Source organism: Acanthopagrus latus, chromosome 12 (genome assembly GCF_904848185.1).
Source record: "Acanthopagrus latus isolate v.2019 chromosome 12, fAcaLat1.1, whole genome shotgun sequence".
Lineage (NCBI taxonomy): Eukaryota > Metazoa > Chordata > Actinopteri > Spariformes > Sparidae > Acanthopagrus > Acanthopagrus latus.
The window spans coordinates 23,098,561-23,120,609 of NC_051050.1; the positions used below are offsets into that span (position 1 = coordinate 23,098,561).

The 22,049-nt window shown below is 41.8% G+C and overlaps 1 protein-coding gene and 1 long non-coding RNA gene across 5 annotated transcripts in view; both read right to left on the reverse strand.

Annotated features, from left to right (window-relative positions):
• Nucleotides 1-8,637, reverse strand: part of LOC119029895 — a 33,229-nt gene extending 24,592 nt beyond the window's left edge. For all 4 annotated transcript variants that reach the window (XR_005078122.1, XR_005078120.1, XR_005078121.1 and 1 more), the window contains exon 1: nt 8,133-8,637. This is a non-coding gene — a long non-coding RNA (uncharacterized LOC119029895). The remainder of the gene's footprint in view (nt 1-8,132) is intronic.
• Nucleotides 8,638-10,098: 1,461 nt separating this feature from the next.
• LOC119030311 (arrestin domain-containing protein 3-like) lies at nt 10,099-21,330 on the reverse strand. Its single transcript, XM_037117775.1, has 8 exons — nt 20,768-21,330; nt 16,408-16,489; nt 15,227-15,374; nt 14,492-14,594; nt 14,112-14,368; nt 12,900-13,053; nt 12,654-12,808; nt 10,099-11,374 (listed from the first exon to the last, which is right to left on the reverse strand). The coding sequence occupies exons 1-8, from the start codon at nt 21,045-21,047 to the stop codon at nt 11,297-11,299; spliced, it is 1,257 nt and encodes a 418-aa protein (XP_036973670.1). The 5' UTR covers nt 21,048-21,330; the 3' UTR covers nt 10,099-11,296.
• Nucleotides 21,331-22,049: the final 719 nt, after the last annotated feature.

The following is a 22,049-nucleotide window of genomic DNA, read 5'->3' on the forward strand; positions in this document are numbered from 1 at the left end:
AATAAGATTTGACCAGAACATAACACTTAGCTGCATAGGTTTCTGTGAAGTGCTGTTCAGCAAGCATCCTATAAAAAAGCACTGAGAGAAAATTAGATTTGTTGTAACACTTCTGGTAAACAACGCAGGGTCCTAGGTTTAAAAAAAATCAGAAAAGATGTTGTTGCAAAAAGTGCATCAACTCTAAACGAACCCTGAATTGAAAAATAAGTGAACGAAAATAAATAAAAAATATACAGAAATATTGGTGTTGAGCCTCAAGGATCAAAACAATGACACAGAGATTATTGGATGACCGAAAGAAAAATAAAATATTTCCAATCTCAATTTGCAAAATTAAATTAAAAAGCACCACACTTCAGTCACTGACGGAAGAAGCATCAGATCCTTCAAGTCCACTACAAAGAAAAGTCAAAACCTTACTCGTATCATCAGTAAAATTCATCTAAAGTATAAAAAAGTAAAGGTAGTAAATGTTCCCTCAGTATTTTCCCATATCATGTTGAAGTTTGTACTTGAACAAATGTGCAGCCATCACAACTCATCACACCATGATGTTTGTTGTAGCTACACACGAACACCAGGGGGCGCCACAGACTGCATCAACTCCTGAATCGCCTTATTCCTCGAGTGTCCTCTCCTTCAAACAGAGCTGCTACAAAACACCCAATTAATTATAAATACACCACTCAGAATTAATTAGGGATACCTGTTTCACTTGATTGTTTACTTGACAACACAAACACCTTTATTGCATATCCATGCACATGCGTACAGGCACCTATATCCCAAATTTAGTTTGAGGAGTGGATATAACAGGGCTGCTACGATCCATCACAATCATGATCAATAAATCTGACACTTATCTTCTTGATTAAGTCATTGATCAATGCCAGTGGATTGTGGGAAAGTGAATATTAAAGGGGTTCAAGGTGACGACTTTTAGGCAAAATCTAAAAGATCAAATCAAACAGAAGCAGCAGATCATCTTTTTTATTGGGATTGGGCCTTTAAAAGTTTATTTAAACTCTTAATCGACTTTCCAACAGTTATGAACTGTCTCTCAGTCAATTAATCAATAGATATTATTAGTTATCTTTTTTAAATTTCTCACCAATAAAACAGTTTTTGTTCATACAGCTCACTATCAGCTTGTCAAGATATTCCCATTTTGTTAATTTGACAAATTAATCTCAAACTGCAGAACGTATCATCGATAATTTCACTTTTCTTATAGCTGTTGGTGAATAATCTCTGATCCCGGATCAGCTGGTGACAAAGAGAAACCGATTTCCTTTAAACTGTGTACTGTGTGTTACATGTCTGCCACCTGTTGGTGAAGCAGCAGCTGCACTCAACAGGTAACACACCTGTTTTTGTCGGCGCGTTTGTGTTTGCTGAATGAATCCACTGCTGTACAAATGAATAACGGCATAACAACACCAGCGAGTGTTTCATCCAGAATGTCTGATTTATTGGATGTTTCACTGGTCACACGTTCTACGGTGGCCCTGCAGGTCAAACCACACAACATTTCCAGGAAACACGAGCATGACAGGCAATGAATTACAGACCAGAGGTGGTGCTGTGCGGCCCGGCGGCGGGTCAGAGCAGCTCTGCTATGTGGGAACATTTCAGATTACACAAAAGGTGGAACAACACTTCTTGTTTGTGATTGGACAGAACCCGAGCCCCTGGCAACAGTTCAATGTCATTTCCTGTTTCTGTCTTGTACCACTCTGTGTTTTGTGAAATGTTGTTGTGTTTTGACCCTCAAGGCCACTGTACATTTCTCACTGTCAGAGTTAATCTTTCTGTGTTTAGTTCACACTGAAACATATCGACAAATATCAGATGAGCTGCAAGTCATGATCCCCTTCAGGGTGGAAATCCTGCAATTTTCCCATCTAGTACAAATAAAATCTAAATATTATATAGATTTCTGCAAAAGCCTGCACAGGCAAATTTAGGATTTAGTGCCCTCAAAATTTGATCCACCAACCCCCCCAAAAAAGACTGTCCGACTTGGAGAATAAGATTCTGTGACTGAATCGTTATCACAAGGTGTCTAATAATAAACTATTACATATCTTAATACAGGGATAAAAAAAACAAAGCAAGCCTGTGTCATTGTAAGAAAGGGAAAACACTATAACTTTAACACTATTTAAACACAGTTCAAACTGTTATTGATGGTTTTTAAATACAGCTTCAGGAGGCGCCACATGGATTTCCTTCAAAATAAAACATTGTTATTTCTGTAAACTGTCTGCATACTATTTATAGATTTATAAGAAATGCGTTTACTTTTTAGTGGTAAAAATAGAATTTTTAAAAAAAGCACTACTAGTATAAACAGTTAGTCTGGAGCCCACATTTCGACATATTTTATACACATTTTACTATAAACTCATCAATGTACAAGCTGTAAAGTCAGAGTTGGAATAGTTTGTAACTTGAGTGGATCTGTAGAGACGGACTAGTGAGTAGATGAACCTCTGCAGTGTCATTTAGACACTTTTTAGACAGCGATTTGTGTTATACACAGATCTTATTTCAGCCATTTAACTGAAAACCAGTTAAAAAGACTCATTAACTTGGAGACAAGGGAAATAGAAGTGCAGAAGTGCTAATGGGAATCCAGGTTTTAGGACTTGCGCTCTTAACTATGCAAGAAAAAAGAGACAGAGCCCGCGATAATGTGCAACAGCAGTTTGTAAGAGCCATCATGAGCTTCAGATGTAATGTAAAGCCAGAAAAACCGGCTTGTGTTTTGAGTTACATTGCCAATCGAGAAGTCCTACAGTGCAGGAATGCTGGACTATGAACCAACACACGCAACAAACGCCAATGTGGGTCACAATAAGCTCCTTTTACCGTCGAACTATACAAAACACGTGTTCACTTCGTTGTATTTACTATTGATGCGTTAATGCGTTCATCACATTATTGTTGCGGCTGGCAGAAGTGAAGCTAATTAAACTTTAAATACTGCCGAGTAGCTTAATCCGTAATATTACGTCATTAGCTGACCTGTATTTTTTTTATTCATAATCTGAATCTGTAAAGTAAACAGAGCTGTGTACAACATTCACCTCCTCATGGAGTAAAAATTGGAAGTTGCATAAACAGGAAATATTCAGGTAAAGTACATGTACCTCAAAATATACAGTAGTTTAATAAATGCACTCAGTTGTATTCCACCAGGGCCTCAAGTTTCCTCGAGTCAACGGTGTTTTTTTTTTTTTCTTTAACCACAGCCACGTTCGATGCTTAACCTCAGCCATGTGGTTAGTATTGTCACCATGGTAACCATTAGTCCTTATCTGAACACAAACCGCAGTCTGTCCCTGAACCTAACCCGAACATAACCACAAAGCAGACCTACTTTTCAACAACACTTGATCGGTTGTTTATTTTTAATTCTACCATTAAAAAATAAAACAAGTATTTACTTTTTTTTTTTTTTATTTTTTTTTTTTTATGTTTTCTTATTCCGGGCGCTTGTTTGGTTTTGGTCTCTGTTCTGCTCGTGGGCTTTGATTGTAATCACTGCGCAGAGGAACAAGGCGCACAAACCTCTCATAAATTCTGTCTCGCAGTGTCGTTATGGATGCAGACAGCTCGTGTTTATTTTTGGCAGCTGGGTAGCGCTCATAGATTGTTGGCTGGGCGTCGGCAGATGAACAGAATGCCAAAATAAAGGGCGAAGGTTTCAACAGTTTTGAAGCGGCCTCTCCTGTATGTCATCAAGCAGAACGAAGCTCAGACACCTGTGCACAATAACTCAACATGTGTGTTCGTGCATGTTTACATTTTATTCCACAAGTGGTTTTGATTTGATAGGAAATGAAGCTTTTTTTCTGGGCTTGGAAACAGGTGATCCGCACACAGCGTAGCCACCAAAACCCGAGCTGTGTTTAGAAGTCGTCAAGGACACCCCTTGAACTGGCCGTCAGCCCAGATGCCTGTGAAGTACCTTGTGTGTGTGTGTGTGTGTGTGTGTGTGTGTGTGTGTGTGTGTGTGTGTGTGTGTCTGTCTAACGCATGTGCGGCTTGAACAAACACACAAACACTTCAGGTACTTAAAGCCGAACAGATGACTTTAGTCAAGCACGACCTATATATGCGTCGGTGGAAGTAGTACTTAAAGGAACAGTTCACACAATAATTACCTCATCACCTCAACTCACATGACAGAAAAAAAGTTGTGGCAGTTAACTTTTTTGCAAACAATGGATATGCTGAAACTTTTAATTTCTTTTGGTTCAATTTTCAGTTTTAGCTCTGGTTAGGTGAGAGCAAAACCTTCTTGGTTAGGTTTAGAAAAGATCTTGTTTTGACTGCCACAAACAAGGCTCGAGACGTCGCCAGCTCTCGCTAAAAAAAAAAAAAAAACTTTTTTGTCAGCACAACAATGGCTAGAAACTGCCCAGTGGTCGCCTTTAAAATGTCCTGTGTTTTCACCCGTACACATGTTGAAATGCTGTCTTGAACTGCAGTCACTAGCTTGCTAGCCTTTCTCATCAGTAAGTTCACCACCCTGCCCTCCTAGACACAAAATGAAAGTCTGGAAGAACACATGTAATGTGAACCCTCACGACAGGGCTGGTCACCCGCATGCTGATGGAAAATTGGGTGAAGTCCACAAAACATTTGTAGAGCCTGAAGGCAAAACTGCGATGCAGCATTTATTCTCCTAGACAACTGATCCGGAAAAATAGGATTACAGCTCGTGGTGTAATCCAAGTCTCCAGAAGCCTCGACATCCCAAACTGAGTCTGAAAGACTTTGGTCAAAACCTTGTTGGGTGACCAAGCTTGTGCTTTAGCTTAACTGCAGCGAGTTAGTTTCCAGCTTTAAAAAAAAAGTGTGTAAATAACGTTTATTCAAGTCAGTTTGGGATCTTGAGACTTAAATTACACCGGACGAGCTGTGTGGAGCCATTTAATGTTGTTTTCAGTTTTTTATGTATGAAAACAAGTCTTCGGCTACAGAAGTGTTGCACCAATTAGATTGGTGCAACACTGTTTGTCTGTGAAGCTCCAGAAATGTTTTGTGGACTACAAAGCTTCTCCATGGGGGTGGGGAGATAATGACTGAATCTCCTGCATTCAAATTAGTATTTGAGGGAAGTACATGATTACTGGCATCAAAGAGTATCTAAAGTACTTAAATTCCAATGACTCATGACGCAGAATCAGCCACAACAATGTACATTATATGATTTACAATAAATATGTTTACTTTAAAAGCTGCAGCTGGTAAAAGTGGAGTTAGTTTTAGTAAATGCATATACTACTGTATTCATAAAGTCACCAAAATGCAAAGTAACTAAAGCAAAAAACTGGAGTAAAAAATACAATATTTCCATCTTAAATGCAGTGGACTATAAGTGTAAAGCAGCAGAAAATGGAAATCCTCATGTAACTCAAGTACATCAACATTGTATTAAAGTGCTGTTGGTTTGGTGAAAGCATGTGTCTCCGTGTCTCCACGTTTTGTTCAAACTCCTTCGTGAGACTCACGCCTGTCTTTCATTCCACCAATTCGGTAACCCAAGAACAAAAAGGACACCTTTTCTAGTCAGCCATTAAGAAAACAAAGGGTTCATCTTTCATGGCAACATGACCAGGTCTTACAAAACGTGATGCCTATCTGTCCGTCTGTCTGTCTGTCTGTCTGACTGTCTGTCTGTCCGTCTGTCTGTCGCTGCACATTCCCTCCTTCTGTCTGTGCCTTCTGTGTCCTCATCCAGTTCAAACCAGTTTCTGTTTATCAGCAGGAAAGACGCAGCCTGTATAGCAGAAGCCAAAACATTGCATGTGACCTCCCATCACTTGTGTGTGCAGGAGGTTCTTGTTCTTGAGTGTGTGTGTGTGTGTGTCTCGGTATGTGAGAGAGTTGTGTAATTATGAGTCAAGGTAAAACTAACAGAGGCGCAGAATCCTGATAAACGAAGTATAATTTCATGTTGGAGAAAGGAGTGTTTAATTTGTCAGCAAGTAAAGCCGGCTCTGAATGTGCGCTGCCTCGAGACAGAAGAACGCTCTGTTAAATGTGTACTACATGGTCGATTAGTCATAAGTTCCACCTGTGGAGAGATAATAATGGATATGAGCCTGGTCTGACTGCCTGCTTGTACATGCAGGGATGTCTGTGCAGTAAAATAGTGGGAGAGTTTCTCAGATCCTTTACTTGACTCAAAAGTACCAAAACAACAAAGTTAAAACACAAAAGGACTAACAACTAACTATCTACTGATGTGGCTTCATTTTGTGGTCAAATGTCTCAATTTTTAGAAAGTGACAAACCCTTCTTAAAGGCAGCCCTGAGCGCAATGTTCGTCACACCAACAAATGAAAGTGCAGCTTTCTCTGTTTTAAAGGAACAGTTCACCCAAAATGAAAACTGGCATTAAAACAGCGTTGCAGCACTTTCCTACACAACTGAAGTAGATGGAGACCAAAACTCAGAAGCCCCAAGATCCCAAAATTTGAAAAGATGTGATTGACACCCTCGCCGTGCGTTCACGCTCGTACACAGACTTAAGAAGGGATCTGTGCTAACACTTGAAGCTTAGCAGCGTCTTTTCAAAACAGTTTGGAAACTTGGATTACACCAGATGAGCTGTATGGAGCCATTTTATGTTTGTTTGTTTTTGTTTTGTTTTTTATAGTGTCTTTTACATCCCTTTCAGTTGTTTTAGCTGCATCACTGTTCTTCTGTGAAGCTCCAGAAATGTTGTGCGGACTATCACACTTCACCCGATTTTCTATCAGTGTGACGGTGAGGAGATAATAATAGAATTTCTATTTTTGGATGAACTTATCCTTTAAGACCCACTCTACTTAAAGCTACACAGGATTTAAATTGCCACTGACTGATTATTAAATGCTGATTTTATCGTAAAGAATCCTCGAAACACCCCCGCCACCCCCTCCTACAACAAATCCCTGTTTAACCTATAAACACACATCATAAAACTGTTTCATCAATGACGTGCATATAGGTCAGTGTGTTTGCTCACAAATGATGTGTGAATGAATTTAACTGAGATGAAAAATAAAAAAACATTATCCTCGCACACTACAAATTACAGAACAAAAAGAGCGTTACTCCAAAATACTATCTTTTATTCTCTCCACGCCGTTTCCCGGTCCTCAGGGATTAGGTCAGCAGCAGCGGCGGTTCACGTGAGCTCTGTCCTACATCTGGTTTGCTGTATCTGCAGCCGTCTGGAGGGCAGAAATCAGTGGAGCAGACGCTCCAGCAGACCGCACATAAAGGGGGAAGGAGCAGCTGCGGCCGCGAGTCAGACTGAGGCATGTTTTTTTTTTTCACAGACTTCATGGAGTAAAGAATAATGTTGCAACAGATTCAGTGAGTTACAGACACGGTTCTCAAAGTTTTTAAATATTTTTTTAGCAAAGTACAGGGTGTACTGTCTATTTGGGGATGTTTTATTACTGGACGCTGTTGGAGGTGGAGTCCTGTTCATTCCTATGATAGCTGCTCAGTGAACCTGAGAAGCTCGACTTCCTAGAGCCCAGGTAAATTAGTAGGGGGATAAAATAATTGAACCGTGCCGCTCTTCTAGACTTTCCAAATGTTACTGGACCGAACCGAATGACTCAAATTCTGACAGAGAAAAGAGTCATTTCATTAGGGTTGTCACGCTCAGAAGAATTTATCCACCGTTTTACAGGCGCCTCTTTCACAATGGGTCTTTTGTTGTTTTGTATTCTGTTAGGGGCACATTTGTGACGTAAACAGTGACTTCAGTGATTTACAACATGAGGCTTCAGATAAAATCACCAGCAGGAAGTGGGAATGGGGTCAAGAGACCATTTTTAGCGGGTCAACCGGTGCAGACCCACTAATTCGGCGTGTTCTGCTCGGTCTTAGGTTTAGATCAAATCCTGTGTTTACTGACGTGTGTGTAGTGAAAGCAGAGTTTACACATTCCCAATGCACACAAAAACCGGATCTCAACAGGTTTAAGCGGGATTTTTGACCAGTCTAAAATGGGTACAAGATGGCATCTAGTAACACAAATGTAAATAAAATTCCTGATGTGAGGCTTTAGAGTACTTTTCACTCCAATGAGCCAGGAGGTGACCGTGTGGTACCTTGTTAAAGCGATCTGAGTCCAGTCTGCAGGCCGGCAGGTGTCCAGAGAAGCAGCTCTGACCAGTCTCCATGTAGAACAAGATGGCGGACAAACGTCCAACGACAGCGTCGCTCCTCCGGCGCCGTCCATCACCACCAAGCGTTGGTTCAGTGTCAGTTCGTATCAGTCTGTGATATATCTTCAGTTTTCATGTCGAAAAACGATGAACGAACGCATTTAGCGTCAGCCGAGTTCGCTAAACAGTTGCTAACGAGCCCATTCACTTTGCTAATGGATGCTAACAACAAACACTAGCAGGCTAACGAGCTAGCATAAACAATTAACGCTGAACGACTGAAACTTCACGTCTCACTTCAAGTAGAACATATCTCCAGCTGGTCCAGAAGTTCTGTCGCATGAGAATCCTGCCGGTTCTGACTAGCACGGAGTCTGAGACATCATCCACACACCTGTTCACATTAACATAAAAGTAAACATAAACACCGATATTTTGCGTCATGACGTCAAGATGCCGTGTTGCCAGATCTCGCGAGAGAAACAAGAAACCACACCAACAGAAGCCCAAAATTAGCGACCTGGCGTCCAATTAATTGATTTATGCTGCTGTTTATGTGTGAATTTATTGTGCATTTCATTGGAAAACACTTATGAGACACGAGACCTTCTAATTTAATATATTTATATTTAATTCTAAGAAACTTGAACAAAACCAGCAGGCAAAATAAAAAATTAGGGATAAATTACGGACAATTAAAGTTAAGGTGTTGCTTTCATTTTTGACCTTCCCCATTTATGTAGGGGAAGTTCAATGAGTTTTCTGAAGTGTACTGTTCAAAAAGTACTCCCTGTATCTGCATTTTTTCCCCACATTTGACACACCTTGTCTCGGGCACTGTAGCGAAGTTTCTAAGAAACTCCATTAATTTCCTTGAAATATCGTGTTTGTGCTGGTACAAGGGCAGGAGAGATTAGATTAGAGATTAGAGAGTTTGTTGTCTTTATACAATGTGCAACAAAATTGAAAGGGCATCACATTTAAGGTGCGCAAGGAACAGGTGTCCACACAACAAACTACAAAATACAGGCAACCCAGCACAACAACAGGAGAATGCTGGTGTGCATTTAAATATATTCCACTGTTGAATAAATTAAAGCATCAACAGAGAAAGAGAAAAACACAGCCAGCAACATTTGGAAGCTACTTTAAAGAAAAAAAAGCTCAAGGTCGCTTAGAATAAGCAGACTTGGCAACCACACCACTTCCTTTTACGACCATGAACTCTTCAAAATAAAAGACAATATTTATAACTATGCCTGTGCATCTATTTTAGGTTAATGTGTTAGATTTCATCATATTCACGACATAAAAAATGTGATCAAACTAATTTTTCAAATTTGTTTTATTGATTCAAATATTCTTGAAAGGTAAATCTCACGCCCCTCCTGCAGTACTCCAAAGTACCTCTAAGGGCGCCAGTACCCCCATTTGAGAAGCACCGAGTTGGTCTGTTGCCTTGATCCTGGTCATTCTTAGATGATTTTCATTCACATTTTGGAAAAGTATCACTATTAAAAGTATGCCGAATTAGCTATTAGCAGTTCATCTTGCATTTTACCCATGGATGTACAGATAACTGTCAATGGATGACTTTTATGCTGAATTAAACTTAAAAACATGAATATTCTCAGGCAAGTTCTGCAGGTATGAGGAGCATTTTTTTCTGTTTTTTTAAGCTGGTTTATGCACATGTTTTGTAATGCACCATAATATTAAGGATATCCTTAGGAAATGTAAGTCAAGGGGGAACTAAAAACAAGTTAGTCATGTCTGTGGATTCAGAATTTGATGAGTTATGACGCAGAGAGTTTCATGTAAACTTATGACCTATCAACAGCAAGTTGAACCGTATCAAGAATATTAGGAAATATTCAGATCTGATGGAAAAATCACTACAGGCGTCTCATTATTTTATAAAATAAACTTTTTATTTTATCAAAAGTTGATCATGACAGCAGTAAGATCATGACAATAATATATAATGCACAGAAATGGAATAAACAGCAACAGAGTATATGAAAAACTAGTGCAAAAAAAAAAATCAAAAATACAAAAATATATTGCACTTTGAAGTTTTAGGTGGAAGAAGTCATGTCTGAGCAACATTCTCAATTTGATATATTCATCTGTAAACATTTATCTTTTACACTTTGTCATTCTTTTTTATTTATTTTTTTTTTCTTTTCATCGCAAAAAGCACAAAGCTTCTTTAGAAAAATCTACAGCGAGAGAAGCTTTTAGTTCAGAAACCAACAGGCGACTTGTGGTACTTTGTATCGGTTGGTCGGAGTTTGTGCTTTTTTTTTCTCGACACCCTGTTTGGGTTTCATACCTGGTCATTTAAACCAACACACACACACACACACACACACATTCACACACACACACACACTCTCTCTCTCTGATACACACATATTCGCACACAACTTGAGCGTTAGTGCTCGAGGTGGTCGTTTAATCATCAGAAACATCATTCGTCTGCTTTTTTTCTCCCGTCTCCTGTGTTTTTTTGTTATGTCTTTTTTTGCTTTGTTCACAGAACGAGACAGTTTAAGTTCCACCTGAAGTTCTGGTTGGTGACGCCGACGGTCCCGAGTTCAAACTATCATTTAAACTGGCGATAGCTTTTGTCCTGTTTTTCAAAAAAAAAAAAAAAAAAAAATGTGCCATTTAGATTAGAGCGTACATCTGTGGACAGAATCTACTGTAGCATATAGGCCTGCGGCAATCTGCAGTATATAAAACCCACCAATAGAAAAACAGTAATAACGGCATGTGCAAAATTCACTGTGAGGAAGGAGGAGGCGTCTCCCCACCACTTCTGTTATCTGCCTCGTCAGAGTCACACAGCGGTGTCAGGGAGAACTTTTCTTTATTTTCCTCGTCTTGAGCACAGGATATGGAGGATCCAGCATGGCTCGAAATCCCTGGTCCATATGTCAATGGTCACCGAATACTCTCTCAGCTGACTCTCCCAGGTCAGGGAGGGTATAGCCTTATTTATCGTGATATATAATCTGGTGAGAAGCTGGCTGTGCGGGCCTGGAGCTGAGGGTGACGGTATGTTGTTTGTGCAGAATTCCCTCTGAGCTCACGAGCTCTCCTCAGCGGGACGGACACGTGTCGGGTCTCCTGACGTCCGCGGCCCCGCACACCTCCACGGGGTCGGGGTAAGGGTCGACCTGAAGGGGGAGGGGAGGCACAGAGATGGAGCTGCGTGTTTACAAGCTGCTGACGGAGGGCTAAATAAAAACCCACAAAGTCTAAAGAGAAGGTCAAGTAGAGACGAGGAACGTGAAGCAAAAGCTACAATTTACACCGTGCTCCACTTCTGTGAACTCAACTCTAGTTTTGAGTCAATTTCACAAACTTTCAAATGAGACAGAAATGATTTTTTTTTAGAGATGTACACCTTCTGGATGAAATGTAAAGGTAGCATCTTAGCTTAGCTTAGCTTAGCTTAGCATAAAGTCTGGAAACAGCCAGCCTGGCTCAGTCCAAAGGGAACAAAATCCTGCTGTCAGCACCCCGAGGCTCACAGATCATCATGTTATATCATATTTGTTTAACCTGCACAGAATGTTCCTGACATTCTTTTACATCATGTTTGTGTATTCAGCCTAACTGAACATTTTAGATAGTGGGTTTTTTTTTTTTTTAAATCAAGAATGTACATTTTATACTTTTTTAATTGTCCCTTATCTGGACATTTTGTAATTTCTTTTATAAACTTGAATGTTTGTACTTAACTTAACTGGACATTGTGTACTGTCTTTATATCCTAACTGTACATTTTAACCATTTTTTGATGTCTTCAATGTACATAGTGTACTTTTTCTACTACTCAACTGTACATTTGATACTTTCTTTACATCTTAAAAATACACTGTGTACTTTCTTTACATCCTAACTGGACATTGATATGTTTCTTTCCATCTTAAATGTACATTGTGTACTTTTTCTATAACTTAACTCTACATATTGTGCTTTCTTTAGATCTTAACTGGACATGTTCGACTATTTTATACATCTTAGTTGTAATCTTTTTTATTATTCTTATTTCATTGAAACGTACTGTGCATGTACACAGCATCTGTATTTATATTTTTATTGCATCTTGACGGAACATTTTATAGTTTTTCATTACATCTTAACATTTTAGGATCTAGTAGGCGCCTTAATTGTGTGTTTTATAGTTTTTTTTTATTGCATCATAACTGTGAGATTTAATCCTTTCTCATTACAACACATTACTTAACTGTTCGTTTTATATCTTTATTGCATCTTTACTCTCTCACAGTGTGTGACAGTCGTCTGAATCCGTTCATGGTGTTTTCATGTATTGCTGTAACACTGTTTTCGTGCTCAGGACTGTCCTGCAGAGCAGATTTTAATCTGAGCGAGGCTCGTGCGCCTGTGTGGTTCCTGTGAGATTGTGGCTCTGCTGCGTGTGAACCGTACCTCGGAGTAGAGTGGCGGTGGCAGATATCTGAACTCTGTGATGTATGTGAGCAGAGATCCTGGATCGTCTCCCTCCCCGTCAGACCTATCACAGCCCTGCAGACAGTCCCGCCTTTGAGTCTCTGATATTTCCAGATCGCTGTAGCTCGGTGGTGCTGCAGTAAAACAGTCGAGTGTGAGAGATCTTCACGTGCCGTGTGCACATGGAAAAGACAGAACGTGCATGTTTGCGTTTGCTCTACGTACCCTCGAGTCTGTCCTGCAGGCCCAGCCAGCTCAGGGTGCTGCAGTTGCTGCTGATGCTGGAGGTGCGGCTGCTGCAGGCGTGGAGGGGTATGGTCCCTATCACCAGGGGCAACGACAGAGACAAATTCAACCCACCAGGGACGTCCACGTACACCTGCAGACACGCCAAAAGACCAACAAAATGTGTTAGCAAACATGTCTGTCTGAACAGAAGCCTGTTCGACCTGTTCGCGTCGGGGAAATTCAGCGCCTGAGGCGACAAAGTGTTTTCATATACGCGCGAACTACAGTCAGCGGCCTCGAACGAGCTGTCAGCCGTTTAAACAAGACACTCGAACACTTCAGGAGCAGTCCTCAAACCTCTCTGACCTAATTTCTAATAACTATTATATTAGTTTTACGCTTTCCTCCAAACAGCTCCTCCTTAACACTGTGTTAATGTGTTCTCACTGGTTTTAAGTGTTTTATCAGCAAGTTTATAAGATTCAAGATTCAAGATTCAAGAAAACTTTATTTATCCCGAGGGAAATTGTCGTGCAACAGTAGTAAAACAAAGTGAGAAAGGAATACAAAGTAATAAATAATAGTAAAGTAATAAATAAACAAGTTACTAAGTACACAGAATGTAAACCAACAGTGAGCAGCATAAAACTGAAATAAAAACATGTTTTTGTGCATTAAAAAGAGATTATTAATAGTTTTTGTGTGTTGATGGCAGGTTACTAGCATTCTTTTATGCATTGTCAGTGCTTAAAGCTCTTTATTTGTGACTTATTAGTGTAATTAATATGTTACTGGAAGTGTTTTTAAAAATTACAAATTAGTAATAAGTTATAAATATGCTGTTATCAGATTTGTGTGCATTCATAAAAGCTAATTAGTATTTTTAGTGTGTTTTTAACTTCAACTCTGTTATTAACGCGTAATTGGTGTTATATATGTATATGTTGCTGTTATATTCTTGTGTTATTAGTAGTTTTGTTAGTGAGTTATTAGCATTATAATAATGTTATTATAAGTTTTGGGCCATAATTACAGGTGATTAGTCGTTTGAATGTTTTTTTTCTGGGAGTTTTAGTGTTTTATTATGGAATTATATATGTTATTAGTGTTTTTTGGGTGTTATTAACATGGTATTAGTGTTTTAGAGCATTATTAATGGGTAATTAGTGTTATAAATATGTTTATAGTGTGTCTCTGGGTCAGACTCACCACGAGGGCGTACTCCACCCTGATGATGGGGCAGTCCAGGATGGAGGGCGACACCGGGGGGATCTTGAGCAGTTTGCCCTCCCAGCTCTGGCTCTTGCCCTGCGGCAGAGGGTCTCCTCTCAGGTTGGACACCAGCTGCTGGATCTGCTTGCCCTTGCCCTTGGCGAAGAACGTCTGGGTCTGGTACAGAGCGGCCTTGGGCACCACGACGCGGGACGAGCAGTTCTCCACCTCGGCGAAGATTTGGATCGACTCGCCTTGGAGAGAAGGGAGAAGAGATCAGTCTGTCAGACTGAGAGAGAAGGGAAGTAAGTGAAAAAGGCAAAGAAGGAGAAGAGGAAGAGCTGGAGGAGTGAGGAGGAGGAGGAGGTGCGGCTCACCTGGTGTGTAGCCCTTCCGCTCTATCTTGGCACTGAGGGAGATCGGACCCGAGGCGCAGAACCAGCAGCACAGAGTCTTCTCCTTTGTACCAGCCTGCGGGGCCTGTTGACACACAAACACCTGCCTCAGCACACACACCACCTCCACTCCTGCCTTCTTAAAGGAGCAGTCCCACAATTTTAGGGAAATACACTTTATCACGTTCTCGCTGCGAGACGGAGAAGAAGACAACCTGCAGCCCGTTAGCTTAGCATAACGACTGGAAACAAGAGGGAACGGCTACTCTACAAAGGGACGTTTGTTTACATATTACATAGTAATATTTCCTCTCACACAGGCGCTAGTTGGCCCTCAGCTGTCGTCTCTGTGATGTGTTCAAGTGCAACTTTATAGCCATGAACAACATGAACAACAACGACAAGGAGTGACTCAACATTCATCGAGTTCTTAGATGTCGGAAGTAAAATGTTTTGTTTTATCTGATCGATCTTTTTGCTTTTGCCCCCAAAATAAAACAAGATTCGATTCGTTATTTTTGCATCTTTTTGCTGATGAAAGTTGGTGCAAAGCTCCTTCGACTCCACAGCATGCTAGCTGTTTCCCTCTGCTTCCAGTCTTTATGCTAAGCTACGCCACACATAAGAGTGTTACCAGTCTTCTCATCCTCCTGACAGCGAACGAAGATATTTCCAGAAAATGTGTTAAATCAACAGGATTATGTGCAGCGATCCTACCAGCAGCAGGGGAGTGTTGATGTCGATGTGCTCGAACACAATGAACTCTCTCTTCACTTTGACCGGCAGCAGCCAGGGACGGTGCAGCTCAGCTTTCACCCAGTACCTCACGCTGCCGTGCTTCCCTTCAAAGGAAGTGGCCAGAGCCCTGACAGACGAGAGGAAGGGCAGCAGGAAGCGAGAGTGTTAGGAAGTGAGGGTGGTCTGCGGCTGTGTGCTATAAATGACTCTGGATGTTCACTGTTTCTACACAAATGGACACACCTTTAAAACTGAGGATAAAGTTCAAATACAACAAGGTTACAACTATGGAAAGTACGGAATTGTATTTTGAACTTTGCATCTTTTGTGAATCACTGGTCGTTTGATTTCTTTGGGCGTCGAGTTTCGATCCAAATGTGGCACAAATTTCAGCCAAAATGTCGAGACAGTCAGCAAAAGAAAACTGTTTCCATCCACTCCTGTTGTGTGAATATCAACTAATTAACTGATGGAGATCAAACGGCTGATTGATCTGATTCTCCCGCTATTAAACCGATGCAGAAGAAACTGACTTTGTCATTTTAAGAGTTAAAACGATGGAAAACATGACGGAAATCAGACGTGAGGAAGGTTACAGTCTCCTCATCGCTCCAAACAGATCTGATGTCTTCAGCTCTTTACCGGAGGAGACGAGTGATAATAGTTTAAATCAATGTTGATTAATTTTCTCAGTTAATCGGTCTGTGAGATGTCAGAAAATTCCAAACTCCCAAATGTCTTGTTTTGCTGTCACAGACGAGGAAAAGAAACCACAACAATATTCACATTTAAGAGGATGAAATCTGAGAATTACAACTCCAAACTGATTCATCAGTTATCAAGCTGACTGCAGATTAATTAAATCATCGACAGCTGTCACGCACTTCATCATTTATTCAGTTAGACCGGTTTCATCTTGTTTTCACCGACGCTCAAACTGTTCCAGCACAACCGAGAGGGGGAACTTTCCTCTGTTTGCATTTCTGGTATTTCCAGTCAAGTTTTTTCGATGCGCAAACTGAAAATGTGTTTAAACGGAGGGATGAGAAAGAGGGGAGTGGCTTCTTTACACGTGCTGAGGAATCGTTGGAAACCGCCGGTTGAATCTAGTTGAGCAGAAGTAAACAGCAGGAGAAAAGTACTCGAGTAAATGTACTCACATCTGAGGCAGGTTGAAGCTGAAGGCGAACTCGTGCAGGCCGGCGTGCAGAACAGTCAGCCCTTCCTCCGGACAGTCCTCGTCTGGAAACACAAAGAACACGTTTTCTTTCACACACCTGCGCTCCGTTTCGCACAAAACAGACACTTTATTACACAAAGGACGTATCACTTCACCTCAGCGGGTTTATCTCCGACTGTTAGAGGCATGTAAGAAGAGAATAAAGAGCAGAGTAAGCACAGAAAGAAAAGAAAAAAAACACCCACATCAGAGCTGCATCGAGCTGTTTTCACATCTGATTTAATCACTTTTCATGCAGAGTTCAGCCCCTGAACACAAAGACTTTCTGCTTTTCTACGATTATTTCACAGGAAACTGAATATTTTGGGGAGTGAAGCAGTGTGAAGACGCCATCTTGGACTCTGAGACGCTGCAGAGGACATTTTTAATCAGTTTAAGGAGAACAGATCCATCAGCTGTCGCTCGGATTCATGGACGTGTTCGTCTTTAAAGGGCAACTCCGCCAATTACAGGTCTCGTATGTGAAATAACTAGTTTAAAGTCTTTTGTGGCTCCAGACGAACGCTGCATGTAATCTGATAAGCTGAGTGATGTCGCTCAGCGGCTGAGTTGCATTGTGGGCGATGTAGGCGCCATGTTGTGAGACGAAAGACGAATGTTGTCAGTTTGATTCTCTTCTTTTATAGAGTATTTTCTGCTTAGCAACAGATGACACTAATGATTCTGTTAATTAGCCTGTTAAACCTGTTTTTTAACCTGTTACTTCTTCTTTTTCTGTGTGTGTTTTCTTTGATCCCGTCTTTGTGCAGCACCTCTCCACGAGAGGTTCAATACAAATAAAGTTTGTATTATTATCATCAAGTTATTATGATGGGGGGGAATAACGCGGTTTTACTTGTGGAAGTAAGACAAAGCTCATCAAAACAGAGACAAGAGGCGAAAACAAAAACAAAAACCTGTAAAAACAAGCGTGTGAGCAGCAGAACGTGTTGTGTTGCCGGTGAGAAAAGTTTCCTGTTTGCACCAGAATGAGTGAGAAAGTTGATTTTTTGAATCTGAAACCCGACTCGCTTGTTCTGCGGACGACCCAGAACTCCAGAACATCATCCTCACAGACTGAACCTTTAAAGGTATCACCCCGTGTCCCCTCCGGGCCTCCGTACACCGGGAGAAGTAAACTAGAAAACGAGCTCGAACTGTCTTCGGCTCTCGTTAAGAGCCGACACATTCGCCTCACATCAGCTGTGGCGTGTCGTGAATAGACTCAGTGTCGGCGGGGTTGCTGTGAGCGGACGTGGCGACGAGCTGCTGCAGTATAACACACCCAGCGAGAGGGAGAGAGAGAGAGAGAGAGAGAGAGACGAGAACATGACCTCTATCAACTTCCTCATTTCTGCTGTTTTTGTTTGTATTTCGAATGTCTCTGTGTACGTCTGCAGTCCGGCTCGCTGCTTCCTGCCAGCTCAGCACTGCTCACTGACTGTCTGTGTGTGCTTGTATGTTTGGTGTGAGAGTTCTCATAAACAGCTCACATCCATATGTATGTCTGTGTGTGTGTGTGTGTGTGTGTGTGTGTGTGTGTGTGTGTGTGCGCGCGTCAAGTCGCCGGCAACACACACACACAGAGAGCAGCAGAGCAGGAGCAGACCGGTATGAACCAGACTGAGCAGCTTCCTTCAGCTGGAAACTCCAACGCACAGCATTACAACTCGGCCTCTCATTGGACGAGAGAGCGCGACACGAATAACAGCCGAGGCCTCCGATTGGCTCCCCCTCCCCCCCAACACACACACACACACATAAGCCCCCGCCTACATTTGTACAACCATGTGGTGTGTCGCCTGAGAGGGTTAAGGGAGGAAGGGTGTTACACTACTGACTGTGAACTCCAGGTAGACCCGAGGCCGTCACGCACACACTCGAAAACGAGATCAGTGATAACAGAAGAGAGAGGAAGTGTGACAGTCAGCACAGCAGCGAAGACGAAGAAACAGACAACCAGAAAAACGTCAAGTTCAAGTTCATCCGCCGATTGAGAAAAAAAAAAACAAAACAAAGAAAGCTCATGTGAGATCCTTTCAGAGGAGATTTCTCACCTTTTTTTTTTTATTTAACTGTGAGGAAGTGCTGCTTTTCTTCGTCTCAAGTGACAATAAACTTTAATATTTTGGGTTTTTTTTTTTTTGGACTGTTGGTCAGACAAACGATTTTATTGGGATTTAAGACTAAATGAATGTTTTCTTAGACTAAACAAATCAACAGCTTAAAGATAATTATGTGAACTTCTACAGCCCGTCTGATTCTGGAGTTCTGAGGCAAAATTTGACATGTAAATTTGGGAATTTTGATATTTTTTTAAAGACATAAATAACCTAAATTACAAGCAGCTTTGATACAGATCACTTCAAGTTGTTTGTATTTAAAAATGTAAGTAGTGAAACTGGTGAAACTTTTCCTAGATGACCTTAAAACTTCCTTTCGCTTCATCAGTCCAGCTCCAGAGATGCCATTAAAGGAAAAGTTCACCCCAAAATTAAAAAAAAGCTGAAGCTAAACTCAGGCGTCGCGCCGTCGTCGTCCGCAAAACATTTCACAGCAAAACAGAGTTGCAGCGTTTCTCCTAAACAGACTCGTTTAAAAACAACATCCAAAGTCTCCAGAAGAACCGAGATCCCAAATTAACAAGACTTTGATCAGATAAAATTGGCTGAGCTCCAATAACGTCTTTTACAATCAATTCAGAGCCATTAAATTAATATTTTTTTTTAAAACATCTTAAAACATTTATCCATCTACTTCAGCTGTTTAAGGAGAATTCAGGAGAATTAGTTTTGCTGTGAAGCTCCAGAAAATGTTTTTGTGGACTTTGTGGTCGAGGTTTTGAGCGAACTTGTCCTTTAAGAACTCTGGAACACACAGCTGACACTGAACCTGCTGAAGAGGATGACGTGACGCAAACCAAAACCCTCCGGAGACCCTAGAGCGATAACTCTCCCACATCGTTCCACTTCCTCTTGACCTTCGACCCCTCCGTCCTCCGTCCCCGACTAACACCAACTGAAGTCGACGAAATCCTCCGACGAGGGAAATAATTCGTCTCTCTGCTCCTTTTAAATAATGTCATATGTTTACATCAGACCTGCTCAACTGGAGGCCCTCTTATGACCTCACTCTCCTGTCGTTAGTCAGCTGATTTGCTCATTGATTAGTCACTTCTGCTGCTAAAACAAGAAAACACTCTTAATTCATAAAAGTACTTTGTCCTTATCAAAAGAAGCACATTGTTTTTTTTGTGTTTCTCTGTAACTTTTGGGGTTTAGTTTAACACACACACACACGCAGGTTATAGTCGGGTCCAGAACAAGGCTGCAGGTGATAGTCTGAGCCGCTTCATTTCCATCAAACTGTTCTCTGTGACGCTCATTTGCATCAACAAGTACAAACACACACACACACACACACACAGGTGGGGGAAGTGGTGGAGAGACTTTAAACTACAGCAGCTGAGATGTTATCCCACACACACACACACACACACACACACACACACACACACACACACACACTCAGAGTCAGCAGGGTCCTCCCCTCCTCCTCCCTCCTCCCTCTCTGGCAGTTTCTGAACAGGTTTGAACCGCTTCTAACAAAGGGAGTTGGCTGAGCTGAGCCCACTTCAGGATGTCATCACTGAAAAAAAAAAAAAAAAAAACCTTCATTTCCCGTCACTTCGTGTGAATGTTGCGCCGAACATCGAACCATGTCGATCGAATTCGATGCCGGATCGATTTTTAAGCTCTTTCACACCCGGACTGCAACTTTTTTTTCCCCCCTCCTCCTCTACCTCTTCTTCTTCTTCTTCTTCTTCTTCTTCTTCTTCTTCTTCTTCTTCTTCTTCTTCTCTGCAGCAGACTTAAGATGTCAGGATGCAGAACCAGAACAGAACCCAATATCTCTCTCTCTCTCTCTCTCTCTACCATGACAGCCAACATGTCGGTGTGTGTGTGTGTGTGTGTGTGTGTGTGTGTGTGTGTGTGTGTGTGTGTGTGTGTGTGTGTGTGTGTGAGGCGGAGGACGGAGGGGAGATGTATCGCCTCACAGATCAGCTGTTGCATCAGCACCACTTTTATTTTGGGGGGACTCTCTCTCTTTCTCTCTCTGTCTGTCTGCTGTTTTGTCCTCACATTCCTGTGTCAATAAAGTTTTCCTATCGCATCAAACACACACACTCACTCAGCTCCTGTCAGAAGAAGAAGAGGAAGAAAAAAAAAAAGTTTGCATCACAGCAGCAGCAGCAGCAGCAGCAGTAGAGATGGAGCGACCCCCTCCTCTGGCTCTCTTACCTCTCTCCTCTCCTATCAAGGTGTCGTAGTGGTGCAGGTACTCCACCTCCTCGGTGTAGTTCTGGGTGTAAGCCGTGTTCGCCCCGGCGTTCCTCGACTCGGTCCACCGGACCTTGGCGACTCCCCGCGCCGTTATGTCCAGGCTCTTGACGCGCACGTCCCCGGTCACCTCCACCACCACGCGCCCCGACACCAGGTCCCCGCCGGAGAACACCGGCAGGTTGTTCTCGTTCAGGCTGTCAAAGTAGATGGCCAGGGCCCGCACTTTGCCCAGCACCATGATGAAGAGGAGGAGGATGAAGGACAGTAATAGTGATGATGATGATGATGATGATGGTAGTAAAAGAGGAGTCTGCGGAGGAAGGAGAAGTTGTGAGGAGAGCGCAGGTACATGCGCCTTAGCTCCGGGCCCCCCGCGCAGAGCCGGGTGTGCGGCCGAGTCCGCGACGCTTCATCTGGGGTGAGACGCTCCGCTGATGGGCCGCTGCAGCTCTGCCGGCTGGCCGCTTCTCCGCCCGCTCTGCTCGGTCTGTCTCCTCTCTCTGCTGCCCTCCTCCTCCAGCCGCGCCGCTCTTAAAGCCTCCGTGCGCAAAAAACAAAAAAACCAAAACCTTCACTGAGCATGTGCGCACAGACCGGCCGGCCTGCACACACACACACACACACACACACACACACACACACACACACACACACACACACACACACACACACACGACTTGTCTCCACATGTTTTCATTTCACATTTCTCTTAAAAACAGATTTATGAATTGTTTCTAAAAAAAAAAAAAAAAAAAAAAAAGTTTCCTTTAATTTGGTGCCAGTGATGAAATGTAACTAAAGTACATTTTTACTCAGCTACTGTAGTTTCACAGGTAAAAAATACCTCCTGAAGTAAGAGGAAACAAATGTAGAGAAACAAAAGTACCTTCTGTATTTTTAGTATTTCCATATAACGCAAACTTTTTCTATTATAAAATGTAATGAAGTACATTTACTCAGCTACTGTGGAACTCAGAAGCACCTCAGGTAGGAACTAAAAGTTTAGTACCCAAGAAACAGAAGTACCCTCTGAATTTTGAGGTACTTCTGAGTATTTCCATATAATGTGAAGTTTTACTCGGTAATAAAATGTAACTAAATACATATAAGTATTATATAAAGTACATTTACTCAGCTACTGTATAATTCAGAAGTACTTCACCTCCGAGTAAAGTACCTCAAGTAGAATTTACAAGTACAGTACTCTCTGAATTCTGAGCTACTTCTGAGTATTTTCTAT